At 42.4% G+C, this 24,914-nt stretch overlaps 3 protein-coding genes across 3 annotated transcripts in view; 1 reads left to right on the top strand and 2 right to left on the bottom strand.

The window, feature by feature from the left end:
* The window catches only part of LOC111217497 (formin-like protein 1), a 12,184-nt gene extending 9,203 nt beyond the window's left edge, over window positions 1-2,981 (top strand). Inside the window, exons 15-26 of the mRNA XM_022739394.1 lie at window positions 10-126; window positions 235-359; window positions 491-693; window positions 783-1,014; window positions 1,104-1,172; window positions 1,261-1,341; window positions 1,433-1,562; window positions 1,663-1,826; window positions 1,924-2,025; window positions 2,127-2,219; window positions 2,330-2,444; window positions 2,570-2,981. Coding sequence (XP_022595115.1) covers window positions 10-126; window positions 235-359; window positions 491-693; window positions 783-1,014; window positions 1,104-1,172; window positions 1,261-1,341; window positions 1,433-1,562; window positions 1,663-1,826; window positions 1,924-2,025; window positions 2,127-2,219; window positions 2,330-2,444; window positions 2,570-2,634 — 1,496 coding nt within the window. The 3' untranslated portion in view covers window positions 2,635-2,981. The remainder of the gene's footprint in view (window positions 1-9; window positions 127-234; window positions 360-490; window positions 694-782; window positions 1,015-1,103; window positions 1,173-1,260; window positions 1,342-1,432; window positions 1,563-1,662; window positions 1,827-1,923; window positions 2,026-2,126; window positions 2,220-2,329; window positions 2,445-2,569) is intronic.
* A 4,819-nt stretch (window positions 2,982-7,800) lies between these two features.
* LOC111217702 (uncharacterized serine-rich protein C215.13-like) lies at window positions 7,801-8,558 on the bottom strand (the record flags this gene model as incomplete). The annotated part of the gene is made up of 1 exon (XM_022739686.1): window positions 7,801-8,558. A coding segment is annotated over one exon (588 nt), but the record flags the coding sequence as incomplete, so codon positions are not given.
* A 280-nt stretch (window positions 8,559-8,838) lies between these two features.
* The window catches only part of srcin1 (SRC kinase signaling inhibitor 1), a 40,616-nt gene continuing 24,540 nt past the window's right edge, over window positions 8,839-24,914 (bottom strand). Inside the window, exons 10-18 of the mRNA XM_022739643.1 lie at window positions 23,487-23,662; window positions 22,409-22,539; window positions 21,924-22,071; window positions 20,792-21,098; window positions 20,369-20,630; window positions 19,896-20,035; window positions 19,493-19,645; window positions 14,776-14,913; window positions 8,839-8,873 (exon numbers count right to left, since the gene is read on the bottom strand). Coding sequence (XP_022595364.1) covers window positions 8,868-8,873; window positions 14,776-14,913; window positions 19,493-19,645; window positions 19,896-20,035; window positions 20,369-20,630; window positions 20,792-21,098; window positions 21,924-22,071; window positions 22,409-22,539; window positions 23,487-23,662 — 1,461 coding nt within the window. The 3' untranslated portion in view covers window positions 8,839-8,867. The remainder of the gene's footprint in view (window positions 8,874-14,775; window positions 14,914-19,492; window positions 19,646-19,895; window positions 20,036-20,368; window positions 20,631-20,791; window positions 21,099-21,923; window positions 22,072-22,408; window positions 22,540-23,486; window positions 23,663-24,914) is intronic.

Below are 24,914 nucleotides of genomic sequence, written 5' to 3'. Positions count from 1 at the left end.
CCCCTCCAGCTCCCGGAGGAGGCCCACCACCTCCTCCTCCCCTACCTGGTGCTGGACCCCCACCTCCACCTCCCCCACCTGGTGTTGGACCCCCACCCCCTCCCGGAGCTCCAAATACTCAATCTGGTGAGGCGTTTGACAGAAGAATGTGAAAAGTAGTGGAAGCTGAGCTGTAAGCAAAGGATCTTTAAAGATCTTTATGTAATCATTCATCTTCTTTTTCTGTTTCCTCAGGGCTCAAGAGCAAGAAGACAATTCAGACCAAGTTCAGGATGCCGTTGTTAAACTGGCAGGCCTTAAAACCAAACCAGGTGACAGGCACCGTCTTCAACGAGTTAGATGACGAGCAGATCTTAGGGGTAAGAACATGCATTGTCTATATTCCACTTGTACCGTCCAGAATATCCTGAGAGAAAACTCTGTTTGATATGATACCAACTTAAAAAAAAAAAAATCTCTTTTCTGCTCCCTCTCATTCTGTCTACATCAGGAGCTGAACATGGAGATGTTTGAGGAACAGTTCAAGACTAGGGCCCAGGGTAATCCAACAGACCTGTCTAATATGAAGAAGAAGGTGGTCCAGAAGGCCCCCAGTAAGATGTCCTTGATTGACCCCAACAAAGCCAAGAATCTGGCCATCACTCTACGCAAGGGAGGAATGAACCCAGCTGGGATCTGCACCGCCATAGAGACGTATGTGCTTCTGTTGCATTGCTGTCCTTTTCCTCTTTAGCGGTCTTTCTCTAACACACTATCTGATGTGTCACTACTGCTTTGTACAGGTACGACCAGTCTTTGGCCATAGACTTCCTGGAACTGCTCGAGCACTTCATACCGTCAGACTTTGAGATGAAGCTGCTGCTAAACTACGAGAAGGAAGGCCGCCCACTGGAGGACCTGACCAACGAGGACCAATTTATCTTGCGCTTCGGGAAGATTCCTCGTCTGAACCAGAGAATAAACACTCTCACTTTCATGGGCAACTTCCCAGACACGGTCAAACGGCTGCAGCCGGTCAGTTTGTCAGATGCACTGTAGCTTGAATTGGATGAGACTGAGATTTTAATCAGATGTATTGATTTTTGTTTTGGCCTCATCTGCAGCAACTGAACTCCATCATTGCTGCGTCCATGTCCATCAAGTCTTCAACGAAACTGAAGAAGATTTTAGAAGTGAGTAAAAGACAACACAACAACAACAACTCATGTGGCTTCAAAGTGTGGGATTTTGCAGAAATCACCTCTTGTGTTTCCCCTTCAGATTGTTCTCGCCTTCGGTAACTACATGAACAGCAGCAAGAGAGGTGCAGCGTACGGTTTTCGGCTGCAGAGTCTGGACCTTGTGAGTAGCGTTTAGTTTGTAGATTTACTCTGTCGCTTCAAGAAAAACCTCTATAACCAAATCAACTTTTTCGAATGTCTTTACTGTTCAGTTGTTGGAGACCAAGTCCACTGACCGCTCACAGACGCTACTTCAATTCATCACCGGTATCATCCAAGAAAAATACTCCGACTTGGCCAACTTCCACACTGACCTACACTTTGTGGACAAGGCAGCGCTTGGTACGTGCACACACACAAACGCTCACTCACTCAGGCTGTCCAGTGAAGATTGTTATATAGATCATGAATGGTACTAAACTTGTTTCTCTTTCTTTGCCAGTCTCCCTGGATAGCATTCTTCAGGATATCCGCTCATTAGAACGTGGAATGGAGATGACCAAAAAAGAGTTCCTGGTGCAGGACGACTGCCCGGTGTTGAAGGAATTCATCAAAACTAACAGTGAGCAGCTGGAAGCTCTGATCAAAGACAGCAAGACAGCACAGGTAAGCCCGCAGCTCATATGGAACTTAACACACAACTTTGAACAAAATCTTATCATGTGCTAAACCACATTCGTTCGCTTTGCCCGTCATCCTCCAGGAGGCTTACGGCTCTGTGGTGGAGTATTTCGGCGAGAACCCCAAAACTACACAGCCTTCCATGTTTTTCCCGTTGTTCGGACGTTTCATAAAGGCCTACAAGGTGAGGATGTGCGGCAGCTTTCTGATATTTATCCATCTCAGGATAATGTGTGTTTGCTTTGAATGTTAATGTTTTTTTTTTTTCTCCTGGATTGAACACAGGTAGCACAGCAACAGATTCAGCAGAAAAAGAAAATGGAGAGTGAGAGTGAGGAAAAAGAGTCGTCATCTCCCAACAAAGCTGGGGCACAAAAGGTAAGAGATTTAAGGTTCAGTGTAAACGAATGATGCATCATTAGTGGTTATAATAATGTCTTCAAAATGTGTTTTGATGTAAATTTCTTTAATTTTTTAACCTTCACTAGGGGCCTATGATGCCCAAGATGCCCCAGATGGACCTGATAGCAGAGCTGAAGAAGAGGCAGGTGAAACCGCAGGTGCGCGAAGGGAAGGACGGCGCTCTGGAGGACATCATCACAGGTACGTTAATAACGTGATGCTTCCTGGAGGAGACATGTGGGGGATATGTTAATATTACATGTGCCGTATGTTTGATATTTAAATGTGGTGGAACTTCTACCTTCATCTCCTCTGCTCTGCCTCAGATTTGAGAAACACACCATACAGGAGGACAGATGGTCGACGGCCAGCGCAGCGCCAGGACACTTGAGCCACTTCCTTTTTTTTTTTTTTTTTTAAACAAATGTAACTGGAATCACAGTCAAGGATACAGACAAAAGAACAATCTTTTTAGTGTTCTGTATATACAGTATATCAAAATATATAATTAACCATATGGCATTGTGTATTTTTTGCCAACATTTTGGTGTGAATTTGTTCTGTAAATAGACTTAAGTTGGAACTATTTGATACTTTTAATGCATCAGTTCATGAATTTGATTCCAAATCTTGCTAAAAAATAAAAAACAATTTAATTATTGCTGTGGCGCCTCGTGTGCATCTATTAAATTAATGATCCTGACTTTATTTTAAAATAAACCAATTTTCTAACTGCTGTTTCTGGATTCGTATTTTCTCTTCAAAACTATTGAACTGCATTTCCTGATGCTAAAGATGGCATCATTTCTTGAAAGTGAACTTAGTAAGAAAGCAAGTCAGCACGAAGCAAGATCAGACGCCGCCACTGTACAAGAGAGCTGCACTTTATTGGACACACAATCACAGCAAATTATGTACAAAAGAAGGCAAGTTCAACTGCCTACTGTCTTCTCACAGGAAAAACACACACATTTCTCACAGAATATCATGGCATCCACACTGATAAATTAGTATCTCCAGTATCAGTAGGCTTTTAAATTTTATATATCATTATATTATAGATCTATTTTCTGTATTATTTTTGTTCTTATATCACACTACTCTACAAATGGGAGAATCACTCTGTGGAAAGAGTTCACCATCACTGGTGGCTTCTCTGGTTGGGGTGCGTTCAAGCGTTTCCGAATCCCTCTAGACATCCAACACTCTCGGCCACTATCATCATCATCCTCATCGTCACATAACATCACAGTAAGACTGAACATGCCTGTGTCACAGATACCAAAATAACGTCTCATTCCTCGTGTTTGTAAAACCTCGAACACAGAACCACTTTTTCCTCTTCCTCGTTCTCATTTTTTCGAGAAAACATGTAGACAACATTTTTATCGACTGCACCGTGCGATTGCTTGAGACTATACATGCATTGTTTTGTATATACCTTTGTACCCATCATCATAGTTTATTAATAAAACATCTTCTTTTGGACATAACAATTTGTCGAACTCTAGGAATGACTCGACCTATTTACAAGTCAATTTTGTTTTTCTTTGTTTTCGATGCCAAGATTTTTGAACATCCACACATTCATGTAAAAACCTCATATACATACTATAGAATGTAGGTTCATTATATAAAAAAAAGATACAATGGCAAAGGAAAAGATAAAACTTTAAATTCATACAACTTCACATAATTCCCTTATTGATCCATCTTGGGTGGTTTTTAACAACTCTTGTGGTTTAGCTTCCCTGCTACTTAAAGCCACAAGTGGAGCATAATAAGCAACAAAATGTACCTCCACATGTTGTAACGACTGAGAGCGTGTCGTCTCTGAATGCTTCTGCACCGAGCGTCCACATTGCTACCGTTCCTGTTTTCACATGCAAACATGACACAGAGCAAATATTAAAGCCATCTAACTTCCGTCAAAGCAGCAAGGCTCTATGTGAAGCCTTCAGGCCCATGAACTGTTCTTTCACTACAATATCTGTGTTTTCTGACCAACATCACTAATATCCAGCTGAACCACAAAACACAGGATGGGGTGAAACCAAAAAGCAGACCACAGATACACAATATAACCCCCTTGCAAAACCAAAAAAAACCCCCAAAAAAACAAACAAAAAAAAAACTAAACAAAATATCGTAGCAAAATAAGCCCCTAAGCACAGGCACTGGTCCAGCCTCTTACACCTCCATGTGACCCTTCACACGAAGAGGCAAACGAGCCGGACAAGCGTTTTCAGGGACGAGCTTTTCATAAATCAAAGTTACATCAGTGTTCATAAAGAAAATCCTAGAATTCAAAAATGAACTTCAGTGTATATTACAGAGGCTAACTGTTATCTATACAGATATTTTTAAACAAATATAAAAATGTTCTGCATATGAATAAATAATCTCAGTGTGAAATGTTATTATCTCTCTCAATGAATTAAAAAAGAAAAAATCTGTACAAAATGGTCACTAATATATAAAACTGAAGAGATGATGACATTTTACAGAATATAATTTAATCTAGGCCTATATATATATCACACTTTTCTTCACAATTATAATATCATACACAAACATCTCACTTAGATATATTTATATATGTATATTTCTCCTATGTTTGATTTCAAGTTTGCATGAGTTTTACTGATTGCCAGGGGCATCCACTGTGAGTGTCTTCAACATGCCCTCTAAGCCTGCAGCCATGTTGAAATCACAGCCCACGAACACTTGTCTTGGGAAAAAAAAAAAAAAAAAAAAAAAAAATTATTCCAGAGAGCACTGTCACGCAATTCTGGGAGGGTTTCATCTCAGACTTTACTTGGGGAAAGCAGCCAAGCGTGAATACTTCCTCCCCAACGCTCACCAGACGCAAATGCAGCAAATTTAACTCGGAGAGTTATGGATTTGAGTGTGGAACAGCATGAGTAAGTGAATTTCTTTCATTTGACTTCACTCAATATGAAACCCAGGGCTTGAACCTGCCTGGCAGAGCTACAGAGCACCCAGGGTGAGGCTTAATTCGCTGTGCTGTGAGCTTGCAGTTTTGCACATTGTCAGAGCTGGGGGAGTGTTTAGTCAAATGCCACTTCTGCAACCTGACACACACTGCATTTCAAGAGCTGTGTGTCCTTTTTTTCTGCAAAAAATATGGACAAGCCAATTTTTGCAGCCTCTTCTTTGGGTAAAGTGTGATTCTGTCATTGATATAATACTGTAACACAAGACCAACTGGGGACTTCTGGCAAGAACAAAGTCTTAGAGGCACTGGGAAAAAAAACACTGTTACAGGTCCTTTCAGGAGTTTCTCAAAGGGGAAGAGCACTGCCTTAGTAAAATTGCAAGAGTGCTAATTACATATTGCACACAATGTTCATAATTGAGGCCCATCAAACTTTGTCCTAGCATAACTTCAATTTAGTGGTTTTTATGTCACAGACGCCCCACACCAAAGACAAAGACAAGTGAAAGAGGCAGGGGAAGAACAGCCGCTCAATGGCTCTCTGACTGTCAAACCCTTCCTCTCATCTCTTTGGGTCTTTTATATCACAAGCACTCTTGATGGAGATAAGGCAAGTCAAAGCCGCTCTTATTAAAGTAGCCTTCAAACACATGTCCCCAAACTAATCCCCTCTCCTCAAGCTGCCTACTCTTTGACATGAGCCCCTTTGCACATGTTTTAATCTCGATGCCACAAAGAATCGATTTCTCGCAGTCATTCTGGTGAATAACTGGGAAAAAAAATCCCTTTGTCTATGACTGTCCGTTCACCTCCCCAGTGGGCAGCCTTGAGGCAACAACACAGGATAGGGAGCTTCAAAATAGTTCCTTGTGCAGGGTTAACACTTAGGGAATCACTGACAGGCCTTTGATGTGCTTTAAATAATGATAACTTCAACTTCTGTCACTGCGGCACACCAAAGGCCTAACATTCATAAATGTTTCATGTTTCAACATGCATGTAATAAAACCAAATGAGGCAACAGCACTGTTGGTAATTCAGTGTCCAGAATTTTAAATATGCAGGAATGTTTTTTTTTTTCTTCCCCCCCTCAGGGAAACATTTGTAGCTTTGTGCTTGTCATAATTAACCAAATTCACAAAGTCAGAACTGGTGGAAAGGGTCAGGTGTTTGAGAGGAAACTGTGCTCGATTTACATTTCTATATATACTCCTCTCAGACACTGCAAGAGTCAGGCTACAGCCTAAGTCTCTAAATATGTGCTGATCAATGTTCTTTATCTTTCAAGAGTTGAAACCAAGTCATTGACGATGAAGTGCGATTGATTCTTGTTCACAGAAGGTATTGAGTTCTACAATAAGGCCTGCAAATTGGAAGCTGAACACTCTGAAGTTCAAAACAAACAAGTGTCCTAAAAAGAAAACGCCTGATCTATCAGATTCCTTAAGGGGTGAAATCGTGTTCTGGTCCATATGGCATATATATATTTTTTTTTTTACCAGTGCAGTTTCAGTGGTGCAACAGATGTGAGTGAATGAAAATGAATCATCATGAAAAAACAAAACAAAACAAAAAATAGCAGAGTCTGTGCTTCTGCAAACAGCTTGGCTTTCCAAGTGTGTGTGTGTGTGTGTGTGTGTGTGTGACAGAATGTGTGTATTATTCATCGCCGTGTGTGCTTGAGTCTTTGGGATGGTTTGTGATGTCAGGTGCTGAAATGCCAGAGCAACCTGTGAGATGCTACTGTGGAAACATCCTGATTGTCATAATTAACTACTTCATACACACATACAGAAATTCAACATTTGTATATAATACACAATTTGCATTTTTCCCTTCTGTTTGTGTAACTGTGCCTCCTTATTCCATTTTAAATAGAGATGTGCTGTAATGAGACTGCTCCCTACAGTGTGCTTTTGTGAACATAGTGTAATTTCTATTTTTTGAAAAATTAAACTTAAACATTTTTTTGTAATTAATTCTTATTTTTTAAGGGAATGGATGTATAGAAATATTTGAATAATATGAGATGAAATCAAAGCAGACAGTGCACTGGCAACAAAGTGCAGGTCAAAGATTGGGGACAGCCGTGTAAACTCCTCACACAGTGTGTACAAACAGAGGGGAAAATATAGCACCAGTTCAGAGTTTAAAACACATGTGATGCAAGAAAAAGCCACAAATCCCCTTTAAACACAAAACAGCTTGAAACCACAATCATCACCTTGATCTACTTTTGATTTTTTCTTTTTTTTTCTGAGCGGGCTCACACTCTGCCAGGTGATGCAGGTAAGTGAGAGCAATAATATCCAGAACACACACAACTACAGGACTCACTTTTTGATTATTGCATTCTATTTTCTATGATAAAAGTCACAGTCTAGATATTATATCTACTCCACTAACAACCCATTGAGTGAGGGTATATATGAGACTGGTGCTGTCAGTAAATCCATCCAGACCACAACAGCTTACAGCGGGCAGCTGGTTTGTGCGCTCTCTAGCTGGGACACTGGCGGTACGACTGTGTGGGAGAACTTCAGAGAAACTGTGGAACCAGATCAGAGAAGGAAACTTGTCCAAGAAGAAGATTGTGACTCCATTTACAGTATGGTAGTTCTTGCCATGGGAATATGAAGACTCTGCACACTGGAGTGAGGCCAAAAGTAGAGAGGAAAAAGAAGAAAAAGCCAAAAAGTCTCTTTATGGTTCATGATGTGATGGTGCATGAAATGCAATCCCACATGTCCTCACCCTCCTCCTCTTCATCACCGAGAGTTGCCGCGGGTGAGGTCCTTATTCACAGGCTTGCTGCCACCCTCCTTGCAGCTGTTGAGGCTGGAGCTGTCAAGGCTACGACCGCTGGGTTTGAGAACCGCAGAGGAGAGGGTGAGGGGACTCAAAGGGGTAGGAGAGGAGGGGGACAAAGACGGAGTAGGGGTGGTGGGTGAGGAGGAAGAGGAGGAGGAGGTAGTAGTGGGAGTAGGGGAGGAGGGCTGGCTGCTGGGCAGAGGCAGGGAGGAGGCTCGCTGCTCCCGCAGAAGCCGGTGATGGCGGAGGGTGGAGGAGAGGAGCAGAGCTTCGGCGCTCAGGCCGGAGGCGGACAGGCTCGCCAGCAGGGCCTTCGCTTGACTGGAAGAGGCTGTCAGGGAGGGTATTGCCCCCTCCTGGGGGTACTTCCTCAGGCCAGGGGCAAACGCTGCTGCAGGAGAGGGCACTCGGCTTGACAAAATGCCCGTTTTGATACCAGAGAGGTATGGCTCAATACTACCACTGGTGCTGTTGGTCCCCAAGGCCTTCAGGTGGAGCAGGGACACAGGAGACAGGAAGGGGGAGGGTGGGGATGTAAAGAGATGAGGTATTCAAGGGATCAAAGGGGAAATCATGAAAAATTAAAGTCTGGTTGGTTGTGGCTGGGCACTGTCCCTTGCAGCACCTCCCCTTACCATTACTGTCAAACATGCCCATGCACGCATGCTTGCCCACAAACACACTCACACACATCCACAAATGCACACATTGGGGTTCAGTGAAGATTTTGTAGAAAACACTGGAGAAGTGAAGGTAGCTGATGGAGTGAAGGGGGCAGGTGAGTATGTGTAGCTCTGTGGTCGGGTGAACATGAGGAGGAGGGAAACTGAAGAGGTTGGACACGGACAGGTCGCTCACTGCTGCAGGGTCACAGGTGCAGAAGGTGGGGCAGGCCAAGAGGTGCAGGGTGGCGCGGGTTCACGCAGGGTGAAGGGGTGGGTGAGGTTGCGCCGCAGGAACAAGTGTCAGAAGAAACATGTAGTGGAGGGGTAAAGGGTGGGACGGGTGAGGGAGAGGTGAAAACAGAACAAGAGACAAACACAGGAGATCGTTATTCAGGTTGATATCAGCATGTGTGATGCAAGCCACGAGACAGGTTTCCATCTACACATGATGACCAAACCCTTGCTAAACACAACTTCTGTCATAGGGCGCAGCAGTGAAGGTTGTCAGCTGCTTATTACACCGTTGGCCATCTTTATTTTGACACTTGTTTTAATGATTGTTACTCATTAAATAAATGCAAAATATTCTGATGGACAGGCTGCACGACACCTTCAGTCCCTTCGTGTAATGCTGGAATCAGCCAGTAGGTGGCACTGTTCCAACATATGACACATTCACAACATGTATTTGTCTCTCTTTTACAGGTGGAGCCAAGCTGAACAGTTTGAATGTTTTCTGTGCAGGGAACAGACTGAGCTAAATGTACCAGAGTCCTGACAGGGTGAGGGAAGAGCTATAGAATTTATTTTAAATAGCAAAACCTAACTTTTTTATTTTAAACAATTTTGCATTTATTTATAATTTTAATAAGAAGCAACAGGAGAAAAGTTTTTGCTGCGGCTTTAAAAGTTTTAAAAAGGTGTTTCTATTGGGATTACGGGGATTAGTTCTGTATGAAAGGAGAGCAGGTGTACTAGTCTAGACTGCGCTGCTGGGAGGCTTTCACCTGCTCTGTTGCAGCTCCACAGCCTCTGCTGCCAAAAGTCCCCAGAGTGCAGGGTCGTTCCTTCTGCTCGAGGAACTCCTCTCAAACCTGGCCGACACATTTATTCTGGTCTGTGAGTGCGCCAGAGCAGCCGCCCTTCATCTCACGCTCTCAGAGCCTCCTGCCAAACGAATGCCTCCCAGGACAGGCCTTCACAACCTCCACCTTGTGCCCGGCACCTTTAATTAGCCCGTTTCATTGCCAGAAATATTAAGAGGCCAAATGGGAAAATAAAATAGGGTTTTGTGGCATGAAAGTGATTCGCATTGTCATGGCCTCCGTGATCTGTGCCAAAGCAAACGGGGAGAAATTGTAGTTTTGAACTGTCTATTCTTATCCGGTGCATTAATTTGAAGGATCCTCATGCCTGAAATGCTCCAGTGCTTCTGAGTGAAGCTCTGGTGAACAGACAGCCTGAGCACAGCGGCACCGCAGCATCATCAGAAAGGCTCTGTTAATTTTAACACTGGCAATTAACACACCGAGATTACATCAGAGCGGAAACTGACAATGAAGCTGACACTGTAAAGACATTATTGCCACTTGTTTTTGCTCCAATGATCAAGTCTGTTTGGAACATATAATTTGCAGGGGTATTTCGAGGAATGTGGTCAGGCATGACACCTAAAATCTGATTGGCCAACCTGCTTGCTAGCCAACAATCCCAAGTTATAATCAGCTAAATGCAAGGGTTGAGGAAAGTTCATTCAGCCAGCATATTTTATCTGGATGAAAAAAATTAGACAGGGTAACTTGAAATTGGCAAGGCTAAACGCATGAGCCACATAAATGGAGCCAGTGCATCTTGTCACACAGTGATGTCTCTCCAGCTGGCTTCCACAACATGCTAATGAACATCAGCTGCCTTTCATTTGAATTGGTGCAAACTGTCACTTATGTCACAGGGTTATCATGGCCAAAAGGATTCATGATAACAATATTATCGCACTCTCTACAGAAGATTTGAAAAATAATAATTGTGCTATCAGTCAAATTCTGAAACTTTGTTTACTGTGTATTCTGTTTTTTTTGTTTTTTTTTAGCAAATAATGTCAACAAAGCTTCTTTGAATTTGATTGTAACCATAACTGTACAATAGCATACAAAAAGATCAATTGCACTTCATGGATAGTGAAAAGGCAACCAGATGAACTGATAAAAAAAAAGATCCATAAGGCCCAACATCTGCTATCATGATATTATTATACATGTATTATTAAATATCATGGTTATGGTCAATACTGTCACCCCTACTGTCACTGTGTGGACAGTACCACTAACGCTGAAGGTATTTATATTAAGATCTTCTACAGGGATACTCCAAAGTGCTGTGCTCATTCCTTGAGTTTGTGCTCTGTTCAAAACACCCTAGAAATGTCAGTTATCATTAGGCCAGAGGAGACAAAAGAGAACAATCTAAAACACCAATGGGAGCTGGAAGGAGGGTAAAAGTTTGGGGTTACATTTAGGGAGTAATGTCCAGGAAAGGTTTAAGAGAAGATACACCTTTACCTTTAGCTGTGGGCCGAGCAGAGATGTCACCCAAGGTGGGCACGTCTGATTGTCAGAACAACAATATCAGTCAAAAGTGTGATCAGCAGTTGTGAGTGTGAAGGTGAAATGCTCTGCCTCAAATAGGAATAGTTTTTAGATTACAGCTCAACAGTAAGGTGTAATACGTGGATCCTAGAGAGACAGATAATGTAGGACTGTGACTGATTCACACATTCTACACAAATATATGCTTTAAAAATAACCTGCTTACTTCACTGATGTCAGTGAATGGTTTAAAAAAAAAACATTGGGTGAAATGAATATAGAGTTGGCAAAAGTTTCTAATTAGCTCTTAAAGTCTGTATGCAAATGAGTCAGCCGCCTCGATAATTTGATGAGATGAACTGAAGGTAATCATCATGTTTTTGCAGCATAGTCCATGTTCAGCAGTTTCATTATCGTGAATTTAAAATGATATACCAGACAGATTTGGCTTCATCCATTTGTAAGCTAAATTGTCAGGATCTGTGCTGTTTTCTTGGTTTGACAGTGAAGATGCCAGAAATCTAACCAAAAAAAAAAGAAGCAATTCCAATTGAAAAACAGCCTGTGGAAACAACGCAACGCTGGATTCTCAGCATCGTGACTTCATTAAGGTTTGAACGGGGGGTCAGTGCTACAGAAAGTGGCACTGCATGGTTAACAGAGAGAGAAAGTGCTCAGTATTACAAAAATAATAAGGAATTATGGAATAAATAATCACATGAATAAACTGTGTAAATTATACCATTTCCATTAAATTATTACACTGACTCTTGATGCCGAGTAATAATCCAAGCTCACAAGCCAGCTATTTAGGTAGCATCTGCAGCCTTGTTCAGCTTAATAAATAAAAGGAGATGTTAGTTTCTGTGTGTGTGTTTATTCACAGTTAATTCACAATTACTTTGACATTATTGTTACCTTAGCTAACAGGAGCTAAATCTGCTGGAGAGGCAGAGGGGGATGTGATTAGCTGAAGGGCATGAAATAAAAATTGGTGTAACATCAAGGTTTTATTGGGCAAAATGACATTATGAAATAAAAATGGGTTTGGAAAAGGGCATTTTCAAATTAAAAAAAAAAAATAATAATAATATTATAAAATAAAATTGAATTCCTTTAAAAACTGTATTGTCATGAATATAAGATTAATAATCATATTATAAAACACAGTAATGACTTGTTTTAAATAATTTAGATGAATCTTCAAGTTTCATTTATATATTTTACAGTTTATTTATGTGATTATTTCATATTTATTTATTCAATATTGACCTTTATAAGGCTCCATACAGGTTAGGATTATGTAGGAGTGGTATTAAGACTAATATGACCACACTGTTTAGCCGTTGTGTATTGAAAGAGCTCTGCTTTCCCAATGAATGTCCTGTTCTTGTTTTTGTTTAATAAAACCTCTTCAAACTTCTACCTGCTGCTGGACTAACTGACTACTTGACCTCTCAACTACTCACTGCACCTCATGCTTCAAAATGCCACAATGACAGTTACTGGCAATTTGTGCTCACTGTTTTTTCTCTCGGTTTAGGTCAGATGGCTCTTTGTTTTCTGTTATTCTTCATGCCGTTGCAGTTATGTTGCCACGCTACACAGCTTGGCACCAGCTTCCCACGCTGACAATTAGCTTTGAGTGTCCAATGTCCCTTTTGAGGATAGCGCTTTCACACATACAGTGTCTTTTCACAATGACTGTTTTGAACAGTTTGTGGACAAAAGGGAGTGTGCTGTGTGCGAGTGTCACACTGAAATAATGGGATTAATTTTGGGGGTAGAGGGTGTAAATTGCAGAGTGTAGAAAGCGGAAGAAGGAAAGAGAGAAATAAAGTACAGAACGTGAAAGCCTTAATGGTGATGACAGAGAACTGTCCTCTTCATACTGAATAATCAGTGATTGCCACCGACTCGAGGGGCGATTATGACATAGCGCTGCAGAGATTCCTTCCAATCTTCTCTCAGTCTGAGGCGACCAAAGCTTCATTACTCCCCCCATCTCTCAAATCTCTCTCTCTGTGCCTAACGCATTTATTTCTCTGCAATCTTCAAGACTGAATTTGTGTCTGAATGGTCTGTCGAATTCTGTGCAGTATGGAGGTTTAGGTGCACTCCACTGCTCCTGTTATTTTTCAAATTACATTGACAATAAGCTTTTTTTCCCCTCCTGTGCACAGGCATGGTGCAAAAATCTTCTTTTGGCTTTACTGGACTGATATGCTTCAACAGTTCAATTTCCTCGCCTCCAGAGGCCATCGAGCATCCTTATGTCCAGTCTTTTCTTACGTTAAAGGACTCAAATGCTGGAAAATTCAAAAACCAGAAAGATGTAAAGGCAGCGATCAGGCCAATGTATAATAACAGATGTATAGAGAGGCTTTAAAAACTTTTATAAATTAAAGCCTGGCTTTCTGCCACACTTCAGAAATGAAACACTTGTGAAGGAGTACATATATTTACTACATTTTTAAGTGACCCAAACAAACAGGCCAAGTTTTACATTTTTTAAGAACGATAAAACCAAAGTCTAGTCTTACACTGGTCTAGTCTTACACTGGTCACTTACACATATCATGGTATTACATAATGCTTAGTAAAGTTTTTAATTGGTTTAGATACTATAATTGTTAGACTTTCAGACCTAAAAACACAGTTTAGGTTAGTGAAGCGATAATCCTGCAACACTTCAACCTGTCTGACACACATCTTGCAGAGGATTCTTTGATCTGTTTCAACAATCCCATGATAATGAGCTGTCACGATAATGTGATTTCACCATCAAAGAATTTCTAATCATTATCTTCACCAGTTTTTAATTCATCATCAATTCATCAATACTTTTGTCTTTCTAATGCAGAAAATTTTTAAATTTATGCCTTGAATATTACACAGTATTATACACAATCTGATAAGCGAATGCTGAGGAGTGTGGTGGGGACATGCAGTAGTGCTTCAGGTGTAAAGAGAGATGGTAGAGGCCTAATTATGCTTAATCTGGCGAGGCGGCATGGCAATTCCGGAGACTTCATCAGCTTGCAGAGGTTCACATGAACATGTTCTGCTTGTTTTATGTTTTTTAAATATAACTTTGAAGGATTGCTGAAGTTGTGTAGTGGTGTTGTCACCTTCGTGACAAAATTTGCTTTTATATGAAGGAACAAGGTCATCAAATGTATAAGGAAAACAAAAAGTTTTTAATATTGTGTCCCATCTGTCTTGATTTATAACAGACATGGATCATTACCTTCTTTTGCACCAATTCCAGACTGATGGAACAGTAATATGCAGTGTCCTTCTATAATGATATCTTCTGATATCATCTATATTTTTATGATTTTTATAAGCCTGTTATTCTTTAAATACCTAAAAAATGGTCATGGCCTGGGCTGCCACTACCACAAAGAGCAACTGAGAGTATCTGGAAAGTACCATACAGCCCCATCTGCATGCATGCTACCAGATCAAGCATGCATTGGCCCCGCCTGTCCTGAATATAAAGATGATACCTGCTGCTGGCCCTGGATCTTCAAGAAGTCCTCTCTTTTGCCAATTTTAGTCTTGTCTGTGCTGTTCTGCTGCAGGTGCTTCAGCTTGGAGGCAGCCGAGGAGTGGAGAATCTTACCAACGCTGGAGCTATTCCCTCCCTGAGAGGAGGGGAGAGGAGGAGAGGAGAGAGTGTGAATCAGACCATGGACACACAGTACATGGTCGTACATTTCATTTCTCCTCTTCAGTGCCTTTAGTTTATGCCTCAGACACACATAAACTCCGTACACAGTCTGATTCCGGCGAGCAAGCCTGTCTCCTGAGACCAATGAGGTTTTTAAGATCAGAGCTTGTAGCCAATATAAAAACTGAAATATCCACTTCACAGAGTTTCACCATCTATCAGTAGAAAGTGACAAAGACGAGAATATAGAAACGCCGCATCAAAACTGACGTTGCATGGCCTATCCTCACCGCAGGCAGTGTGCTTAATGATCTTTCCTGCTGAGTTACTATGTCGACTGTCTCTAACACGAACATAAACAAATACACATCCAGTCAAATTTCCATCCAACTGTGCCTCCTCTGCACACAGAGACATTAGCTGAAAAGAAAACAAATAAAAGATTAACTGTTATAGTCTCAAATAACCTTTCTCTGCTACGCTAATTCATGCCTGTCTCCCTCCCTTGCTCCTTCTCCTGATGTGAAGCAGAATTTTGAAATACAGACACAACAATAAATACAGTATACTAAATTTAAACTTAACGGACGAATCCTCATTCTGATGTCCTAATTAAAAACCTAACTGTAACAGGGCTTGACAGTAGATCTCTTGTCAGTGTGAATCTGGCGAGTGCACGAGCAAATGTTGAACAAGAGTAGGAAGAAGGGGTCATGCTGAAATGATGAACATGCTTGAAGTTGGAGTGATGAAATAATGTGTGAAGACTCTGTAATCCTCATGCACACCCATGGGAACGCTTTCTGGCTCCACATCAGAGGGCTGAAACTAACCAAGACAGCGTGACTGTCAAGCGTTGCAGCCCTTCCCTGAGTGGGAGGCTACACTCAAGAGCAACAGGGAATACTACGCGAGCTGTCAAAGACACCTCACTGAAGTGGCAGCTGACACAGCAATACAATAAGCCTTTTGATTATCACTAATCTTTTGTTGAACTACGGTCAAATGGAGGTGAGTTGAAAGGAGGCTACTCGCAACGTCTTGTAATAGAGTTAAACACGTGGCCAGTAGATATTAACAAGATGTGTATTAGAAGTGATTTTGGCTTTGGTGTAAGAGACAGGTTTCTGTTCTCATAAAGGTTCGACCACTAACACTGGATTCAAGATTGATGATGAAGTTTCTTGCTGTTCTTTTTTTTGTTTTTTTTTGCCTGCAGTTTTTTTTCTGTGTTCTGGAAACACAAAGGCATCAAGTAACTTTTGGTGTTTGCAATTATGAGTGTGACAGTACATAAAATATGCATTTATACGTGGTTAAATATAGCACAACAGCTGATTTACATTACAGTCCCAAGATTCTGAGGGAAAGACTTGATTTCAAGAACAAGATGAGAATAGTAATCTGACAGCGCTAAGAGGAGAAAGAAAGAAGAAGATATTAGAAATGTTTGTTTTATCTATGCAACTTTTTATTGCCTGTTTGGTGTAAAAAAAAGGTTCAACTGGCGAGGTTAACAGAGTGAAAACAGATGCTGTGACACATCAATAAAGAAACAATTAACAACTTCTTGGCTCAGCAGGACAGCAGCTCCAGCACTAATCACAGAACAGACATGAAGGGAGGAAGTCTGTTGTCTGTCCCTTCTACATATTTTCAATTACAAATACAATTAGATGTCGATTTAATCAGGGAGCAGACATCAGAGGCTTGAAAGTGAAGTTCCAACAACCACCCAGAGAGTAGAGAAGAAGTGAGGAAAGAAAATAGAGCATGCTGCTTTAGAGCAGGAAGCTGCACAGCAGGTGTAAGCAATGAACCTGGTTCGATGCTGGACTCAAAGACGACGGCTTGGGTGGGACTGGAGGCTTCTTGGTCTCCGAGGTCGGACTACCGGTCACCTGTGCGGGAGCACTTTTGATGGCTGTCTCAGTGTAGAGCTGCTCTGCAGTTGGATGGCCACTGATCTCTATCAAGGTGTTCTCCAGCTCTCGAATAGTCTCCTCCAAGCTGTCCAGCCTCCTGTAGGTGCTGCGTCGGACGTCTTCTGTTGTTCTCATCCGACTGGCAAGACTGTCCGGAGAGCTGTCTGACCCACTGTACTCAAGAGTACTGTTTTCTAAAACCTGCTTCACCTCAGGAATCATCTTAGTCTCGGTGTTGTACTGAAGTGTCAGCGTCCTGTCCCCTGTTTCTGTCCCTCTTCTCAGAGCCTCCACCAGAGAGCTCTGCTGGCCTGAGTAAAGGGAGGATTTTATTCTGGGTTTGGGCACCGGCTTGGATGACTCCAGAAGGGAATACAGCAGCCTGTAGGCCTCTCTGACTGATTTTTCCTCCCTGAAGAGCACCAGCAGTGGTCGGTCACTCAGCCGAGCCTCAGAGACTTCTCTTGTCTGTGGTAAGATGGTCAGAGTCTTTAAAACTCTTCCTGCAGTCTTGCTGAGCTCCTGGGCCTCAAGAGAAGACACCACCCTCACCTCCATCTCTGTTAACAGCAGGGCAAGCTCCTGTTTTAATCCCATATCCTGTTTAAAACAATGCTGCTCTCGCTCAGGCTGAAGAGAGCCTCTAGATGAATCCCTTTGCTTTGACATTTGAGCCTCGTAGGCTGTGTGACGACCCGTCCAATCTCGTGATGGACTCTCCTCCACAGAGTCGTTTGCTAAATCTCTGACGGGATCCTCTGAGGCAGTGGGCGAAGCTGGCAAACACTCTGTCAACACGATGTGGGGGACAGGAGACAAGCGACTTCCCTATAAATGAGGAAAGCACTTGAGCTTCATATTCAAACACAACGAACTAGTCTTTGCTTTAGAACAATCCAGCCACTTCAAGTGAGACTGATGATCACTGCATAATAAGACAACCAAACACGAAAGAGAGAGAAATGAGTTAGGAATATTATTAACGTGTGTGTAATGTATTTATAAATACATTTCTATTAACATAATTGGCTCTCACACACAAAACAACATCAACTGCAAACCCACTGCTGACACACTCACTTTGTGTGGTTGTGAAGGACGGACGCATTCATATATACAGGAACTAAATGTGTGAGCAGGTTTGTGTGCCAAGGATGGTTTTGGTGAAGGTTGCACTTGTGACTGACTGTCATTAATTAATGCTGAGGTTGTTTTTATGCAAAATTAAAATCTACATTAACCAGTATTCTCAGAGTTCACAATGAATTAATAGGAGACTGATGTTCGACACTGCAATGTTGTTCGTGGTGGCAAAAAAAAAAAAAAAAATCACAACAAATTATCAGCCAAGTCAGGTCTTCACACCATAACAACTTTGGAGCAATTTAGTATTTTGGCTCATTGTTTTGACTTTAAAACAAATTAACTAAGCTATCATCAACATGTTTCCAGCAAAACAAATTTCTGTACGCTACTGGTCCAGCAACAAAGTTAGCAACTAGCTGTTGAAGAAAGTTAAGCATCTAGCTAAGCTGAAGAAACATTTCTGAGGTGTTAGGGACATCTATACTAGAGCTAAAAGAGAGAGCTAAGTTGTGAGCAAACAATTGCTCCCAATAGTAAAAACACTATCAAGTAATTCCATCATTGTATATTGTTACATAGTCTCAAAACCAGCCACATTATGCAATTAAAACCATGATAAATTAGTGTGAAAATAAGCCCTTACATTGGTGTATTCTGCATGTAGTTTTGGTTCAGATTCCTTAAACCCAGGATGTGTGCACCTCAACAATAACAGGTGACACTGGAGAGCAACAACATCTGCTGTGTTAATTTCAGGTTGAAGAGGAGGCTTGCATAAGTGCATGTGTCAAGAGGTTGAGCAGTAGCTGAGGTTTGTGTGTGCGGTAGAGGGGTTGAGAGGAACAGAAATTGAGGTTTAAGAGGTTTAATCCACAGCACTCAGGGTCAGCCAGAGTGTTACCTCAGTGCCTGGGGCCTTAGAGGGCCACAGGTCCAGTCTGCATGGGGGTACGCTGTTCCTGTTGCGAGGGCTAACAGGCTGGGAATGGGGAGGGGGCAGGGTGAGCCTGAGCGGGGCTCTCTCAAACAGCTGGGGAGGGAAACGGGAGGTTCAAAAGCTGTCAAAGCAGGATGAAAACACAACAGCCACTGGATAATCCAAATCAGTTGCTACTGACTCTTTGTTCAAATCAAATTTCAGGCAGGCCATCTCAAACACCGTCCAAGCAGCCATGAGGGTCCATCTGTCTGGCTGTGATCTGTGAGCCCTGGGTGATGATGTGTGTGACTGAGCAGTATGTGATCTTTGGGCTCTCCCACAGCCATGGGCAGGGGGACATATGGCACCTGCTGCTTGAACATGTGGTAATGATGGTGAGCATATCGCACGCGCACACGCGCGCGCACGCACACACACACGCGCACACACACACACACACACACACACACACACACACACACAGTGTGGTATGTGTACGTGCGAAAGCCAGAGGCAGATTTAAATAGACTTAAATAATAAAAAGAGCACAGTTTTCCCACTCGTTGAACACCAGCTTATTGAAGATGTGATCAACATAATGCACAAGCAATGTTTTAGTTTACCTCCAGTTCGGCAGCAATTTTTTCTTCCTCCCCTTCCTCCTTGTCCCCAGAGGCCAGTGTGGGGGGTGTAGATGCAGGACGAGGGTTTTCGGACACGGTCCTCCTCAGCTTTACATGAGGCTTCTGGCCTTCAGTCTCTTCAGATTCAGACTTCTACAATCGCAAATACAAAAAGAAAATGTGTCCCAAGCTTGTTATTAATAAGTAAACAATGATTTGATCTAACAAAACCTTAATTCTAAAAATCAACAGACTAGCTCCCATGAACTTCTCTCTGTAATCTGTTGATATGTAGATCTGAGGAAGGTGTTGTTGTGCATTTGTTAAAATAATTTAAGTGCAGAATCATTCCTTGATATAATACAGTGTTCAAACTGTGTTTGCAAGTTTCTTTCCGTCTTACCTTTATACTTTTTCCAGGAATGAGGGGCTCTCCGCTGCGGGTGGTAATGCCTGGAGAGGATGGGAAGCTACGTCTCGGTGGCGGTGGAGGAGGAGACTTGGAGGGTTTCTCTGTGCGATATCGAGGCACTGTCAGCTCATCTGGAAAAAGTAGTTCAATGGGCATCTTGAGAAAGGTGCAATACTTGTGTAATATGTTTACGGTGATTTTACAGTAGCATTTTTAGTCAAAATCATACTTTATTTCCAGTTTTTCATATTTTATTTCAGGGTAGGGCACATATGTTCTTGAGAAGATCTGATGACCTGCAGGCCTTGTAAAAAGGTTTTTTAAAATTAATTGGATTCCTTTAACAAATGTGTGGTAGTTACCCTGAAAGACCCTTCACTCTTCAAAAGTTGACAAGGGGCAAGGTTTTCTCTTGATGACGCATAGAACTGTTGCCAACTGAAACACTGAACTCTCTATCTTACCAGAGCCACGCCTGGATCCTCCCTCCTTCCCAGAAAGCTTGTGCTGGGGCTTGCTGGCACGGTGCTCTGGGGTTGCCGTCCCACTCTGAGGGGTCTGAGAGGACGTTGGGTTGGAGCTGGGCTTGATCTGCTTGGCAGCAAAGTCCAGGTCAGGAATAGCCTTCATTAACTCGGCCTGGGTCTCCTCCAGCAGCCGGTTGATGTCCTGAGCGCTGTACTGGGTCAGACTGGCCCGCTTCTCCTCCCAGTCCCGCTCTGCTGCCTGCGGAGTAGAGAGACGGAGCTAAATGCTTTATAAACACACACCCACCATGGGGTTGTCTGACTGGCGCAACTATGTTATATGATTTGTAGAGCCTATTATGTACAGTGGGTGGTGGAAAAAGAGAGGAAAATGCGACAAACAGCAGAAATGATTCCTACCAGTCGGACCTCTACGGACAAAGCTTTATCTGCAGCAGCACGGCGCTCCAGCTCCTCCAGGGCTTTTCCCTTGTGGGGGACAGGAGGATAATTGTCCTTGTGGGGGCCGGACGGGTTCCCGTGGCCTCGGCTGAGGCTAGTGTGGGGGCTCCAGTTGGACAGGCTGTTGCCTCCCCCGAGGTCATTGATGGTGAGTGGTGGGCTGGTGGGAATGTCAAAGTCTGCGAACTTTCGCAAGTCATCATTGTGCTTTGATGAAGGACTGGAGAAGTCCTCCTGCTTTTTCCACACCCCCTCATTCGCTTGTCTGGCAAGACAGGGAGGATGAATTCATTAATGAACTGAAATGTAACACAAACTAAAGCATGAATAATCCATGACTGGAGGTGAAAACAATCCAAAAAAAAAAAAAACTGAGGGGAGCAAACCTCCACCTCTACTGAATAATTCTTCACCTTGCTGTTTCCCACAAAGATGAAAGAAAAAACAAAATCAGATGAGCTCTTTTTATTGTTGAGGTGAATTGAAGCAGAAAGTGAGGTGCTTAGACAACAGAGAGGTCTAAAGCTAAAGGGCACAAGTCCACACTCATCAAAAAATGAATAAACCAGTTGGTCATATTAATAGTAACAGGTTGAATGCAGCAACACATTTTACACATATTATGATTAAAATTATTTGTCAGACTTTGATAGTTTCAGAACTTTGGCTTAAAAACAATGAATGTTTAATGGCGGAAAGCTCTGGTCTGGATCAACAACAATATAATAATCAATTTTCCTTGGCCCAAGGTCTGTCTGTCCACTACATTTTATGGGAAGCCATAATGTTCTGCTGACATGCAAACAAAGACGGGTGAAGACACCATCTCTCTGGCAGATGTACAAATGGAAATGCCTTCCTCAAATCTATTACATGGGCAAGTTTCCGTGTCAGCGATGGTAGCAGTGAAATATGTCTAAAATTAGCTATTTAAGAATTTATTGGATAAATGCTTCCACCGGATTATTTAAAACGTTTAAATTTCCAAGGACAGTTTCAGTATTCAGCACACAAAGGCTTTCTTCAGTAGGGATGAAAAGGTAAAGCAGGTGCTGATTAACTGTAGCTCTCAGATGGAGCAGGTTCATACTTGCGCATGGTCGCGAGGGTGTCAGTTATACTCTTGCAGCGTTTTAACAGGGCGTCGAGTCTGTGTGGCTCTTCTTTCAGGAATTTGACGGCCTCCACTTCTACCCTGAGCACCACCCGCATCTTACTCTGCAGGCCTGGGAACTGATCTGCAGGAGAAAGCAGCTGAGTAACACAAGAAGCCGGCCCTGTTTCCCGCAAACAAATCAATTCTACTTGTCAAAGACGTTAAAAGCCTTTTAATGTAATCAAACAAAACATTTTTGGACTACTGTAAATGTTCAGGGAGTCCATTAAGACAATGCACAATCTGAGTAATCTGCGACTGATTAAATGTTTGACAGACTGCCTGTGGGTGACTAAAAGATAATCAGTGCCTTGGTGAGTAATTAGTGCATTATAAACTGTCAGCCAGATTACAAGACTGTGTGTTTTCTTGTTTTCTGCCTGTTCGCAGAAAGTGAAATGTGTGCCAGCATGACTCACTTTTCAGTTCTGTGAGTGTTTCTCCCAGCTTTCTCAGAACAGTGGCCTTCTCCTCCAGCTCCTGCACCGTCACGAGCTTGTGGTTGACAGATGATTCCTTCTGGATCTCCTCCACCGACTTCTCCAGGTCGCTGAGATGGAACAGACAGAAGGCTGAACACCAGGGATTCCTCCGCTACACTTAAATATTAATGAATATTTATCGCAGAATTATTCTACTTGAGTTTCGGTAAAAATTCTGCCAATAAACTGCCTCTCTATCAACTGGCAGCTAGATTAATATTTCTAGACAGCTGAACTGGAGGAGTACAGATTGGTATTTAAAAAGTTTCATGCAACAACTGAGGTAAAAGGTGGAACACGGACTCTATACAAATGTCATTTTGTTCAGCTCTAATGGTGAGTGTGTCTGGTCTGGTCAGACTTGATGTCAAATAAATCTGCCTCCAGTTGTGTAAGGAACCAAAGTTCTATGCATAATTAACCAAAATAAATTGGCCGTTAGCCAGGCTGAACAACAGACAATGATTAGCAGAGATCATATAACAGTTCAACCAATTAGTCTGTGATCTAAATGCAGCTCAGAGTGAGTTTCAGGAACTACTCACAGAGAGATCCAGGAATTATAGCTGCAGTGAACATTTCCACATGAAGCAGAAGCAAGTTATCTGATTATTAAATCTCAAGGTAGCTCTCTGCTCTGGGTTTGCAGTCACTTCAATTAGCTGCTGGACCATCTCATACTTCAGATCTTAATAAGCATCTTGCTCTGTGCTGGGTTTAATTACAGTTACAATTTCATCCGACCATTGCGTCACCCTGTAAGTCATCTCATTATAAACCAGATATGAACTTTGTCATGTTTAAAGCAATTATTAAATACATGATAAAATCTGATCTTAAACCATATAACTGTCAATTTATATAATGAATACCCAAAAATCACTCCCTGGTTTTGTAGACTAACACATTTTTCTTGCTTGTTTTGTTTATTATTGATTTAAAAACAAGATTGAATTAGGGGCTGTGGGATTTCAACAACCATGCACTCTTCTACTCCACTTGTACTGTTACTGACTGGAGTTGCTGGATGATGAGCTCCTCCTCATTGAGGTACTTGAGTCTCTCCTCCTCCACCAGGAGGCGCTGTCTCTGCAGAGGATCCTCCTGCTTCCTCAGGGCATCAGCAACGCGCACATTCAGCTCCGCTTCTGTCCGTTTCAGCAATGTTTTCACCGAATCCTGGTTCTCCATCTGCACAGACGCACGCACGCACGCACACACACACACACACACACACACACACAAACACACACACACACATTACAGATAACATGTACTGCTCTTACTTCAGCAGAGCATGTGGTTATATCCATGTTAGCCTCAGTGGCCTCAGGAGAATAGCTTGTTGAAGTCATGAGATCTGCTATTGCTACCATCTTGGCATAAAAATGGGACTACGAAGGGAAGAACTTGTGGCTCAGCCCTATCCTTGAGAGGGCAGACTGTGACCTCTTGTTTCACCGCACAACCTTCACTGCTTTGTTATCCGAGAACAATATTTTGCTCTATCATTGACTGCTTATGCGTTTCTCAGTCATTGCTTGTGAGGTAGCCTTCACACTGACTGCCTAGTTCTTGAAGGCACTGCTAAATACAGCAAGTAGTTCACTCTATGGTGTGTGTGTGTGTGTGTGTGTGTGTATTAGCACGTGCACATAATATTTCCTTTAACACAGAAAGCTGGGAAGCCCTGAGGAGAGCGAAGGATGTCCATGACAGAAGCACTGAGCATGAACTCAGCTCAGCTCTCAGTGTTATGAATGGAATATTCTACAGGACTAGTGGATGTAATACAACTCCCTGAGATGAAAGCACCTGGTAAGCAAGAAAAATGAATAATTGATCAGCCTGATGTTCCAGGAAGCGAAGCAAACCAACAATATTTCTAACATTTTAAATTACCCACTGTCCCCTATTACACTGCTGTCAGTGGTGATGCAGATGCAGCAGACTAAAAGCAGGATTATATAGTAACATATTTTAAAAATTACTTATTATATCTAGAAAAATACATTTTAAGATGTTTTTATTTTATCTTGCAGCAGTGCCCTTCCTCTCTGCCAGTAACCTGCCTATCCTGCATCTTCCCTCTGTATAATTCATGTGCCACATGTAAAATTTAAGGTGCTGGCCATCGCTGTGGGCAACATGGGTCCAGGTGCAGAAGTTACACTTGGGCAAACAGACGGGTAGACAGCAAACTGTCCTCTCTGGGTACAGCAGCAGTGGCTTGGCTGTTTGGCTCTCCGTCTCACCTTGTGACTGCTGTCATGGTACAAATAAAAGCACTGCATGCCCATCATCTGTCACTGCCATTACTCCTGCTTTTTCTTTTCCCCTTTCAAGAGACTTGAATGCTCTCCTCTTCCTCTGAAAGCATTTTAGTCATCATCTCTTCCCGACTCCTCCTACAGTAACCATGGCACCGCTTGCACCAGGGACA

This window comes from Seriola dumerili, unplaced genomic scaffold (assembly GCF_002260705.1).
Source record: "Seriola dumerili isolate Sdu_G_001 unplaced genomic scaffold, Sdu_1.0 BDQW01000044.1, whole genome shotgun sequence".
Lineage (NCBI taxonomy): Eukaryota > Metazoa > Chordata > Actinopteri > Carangiformes > Carangidae > Seriola > Seriola dumerili.
This window is presented reverse-complemented; position numbering and strand designations above follow the sequence as displayed.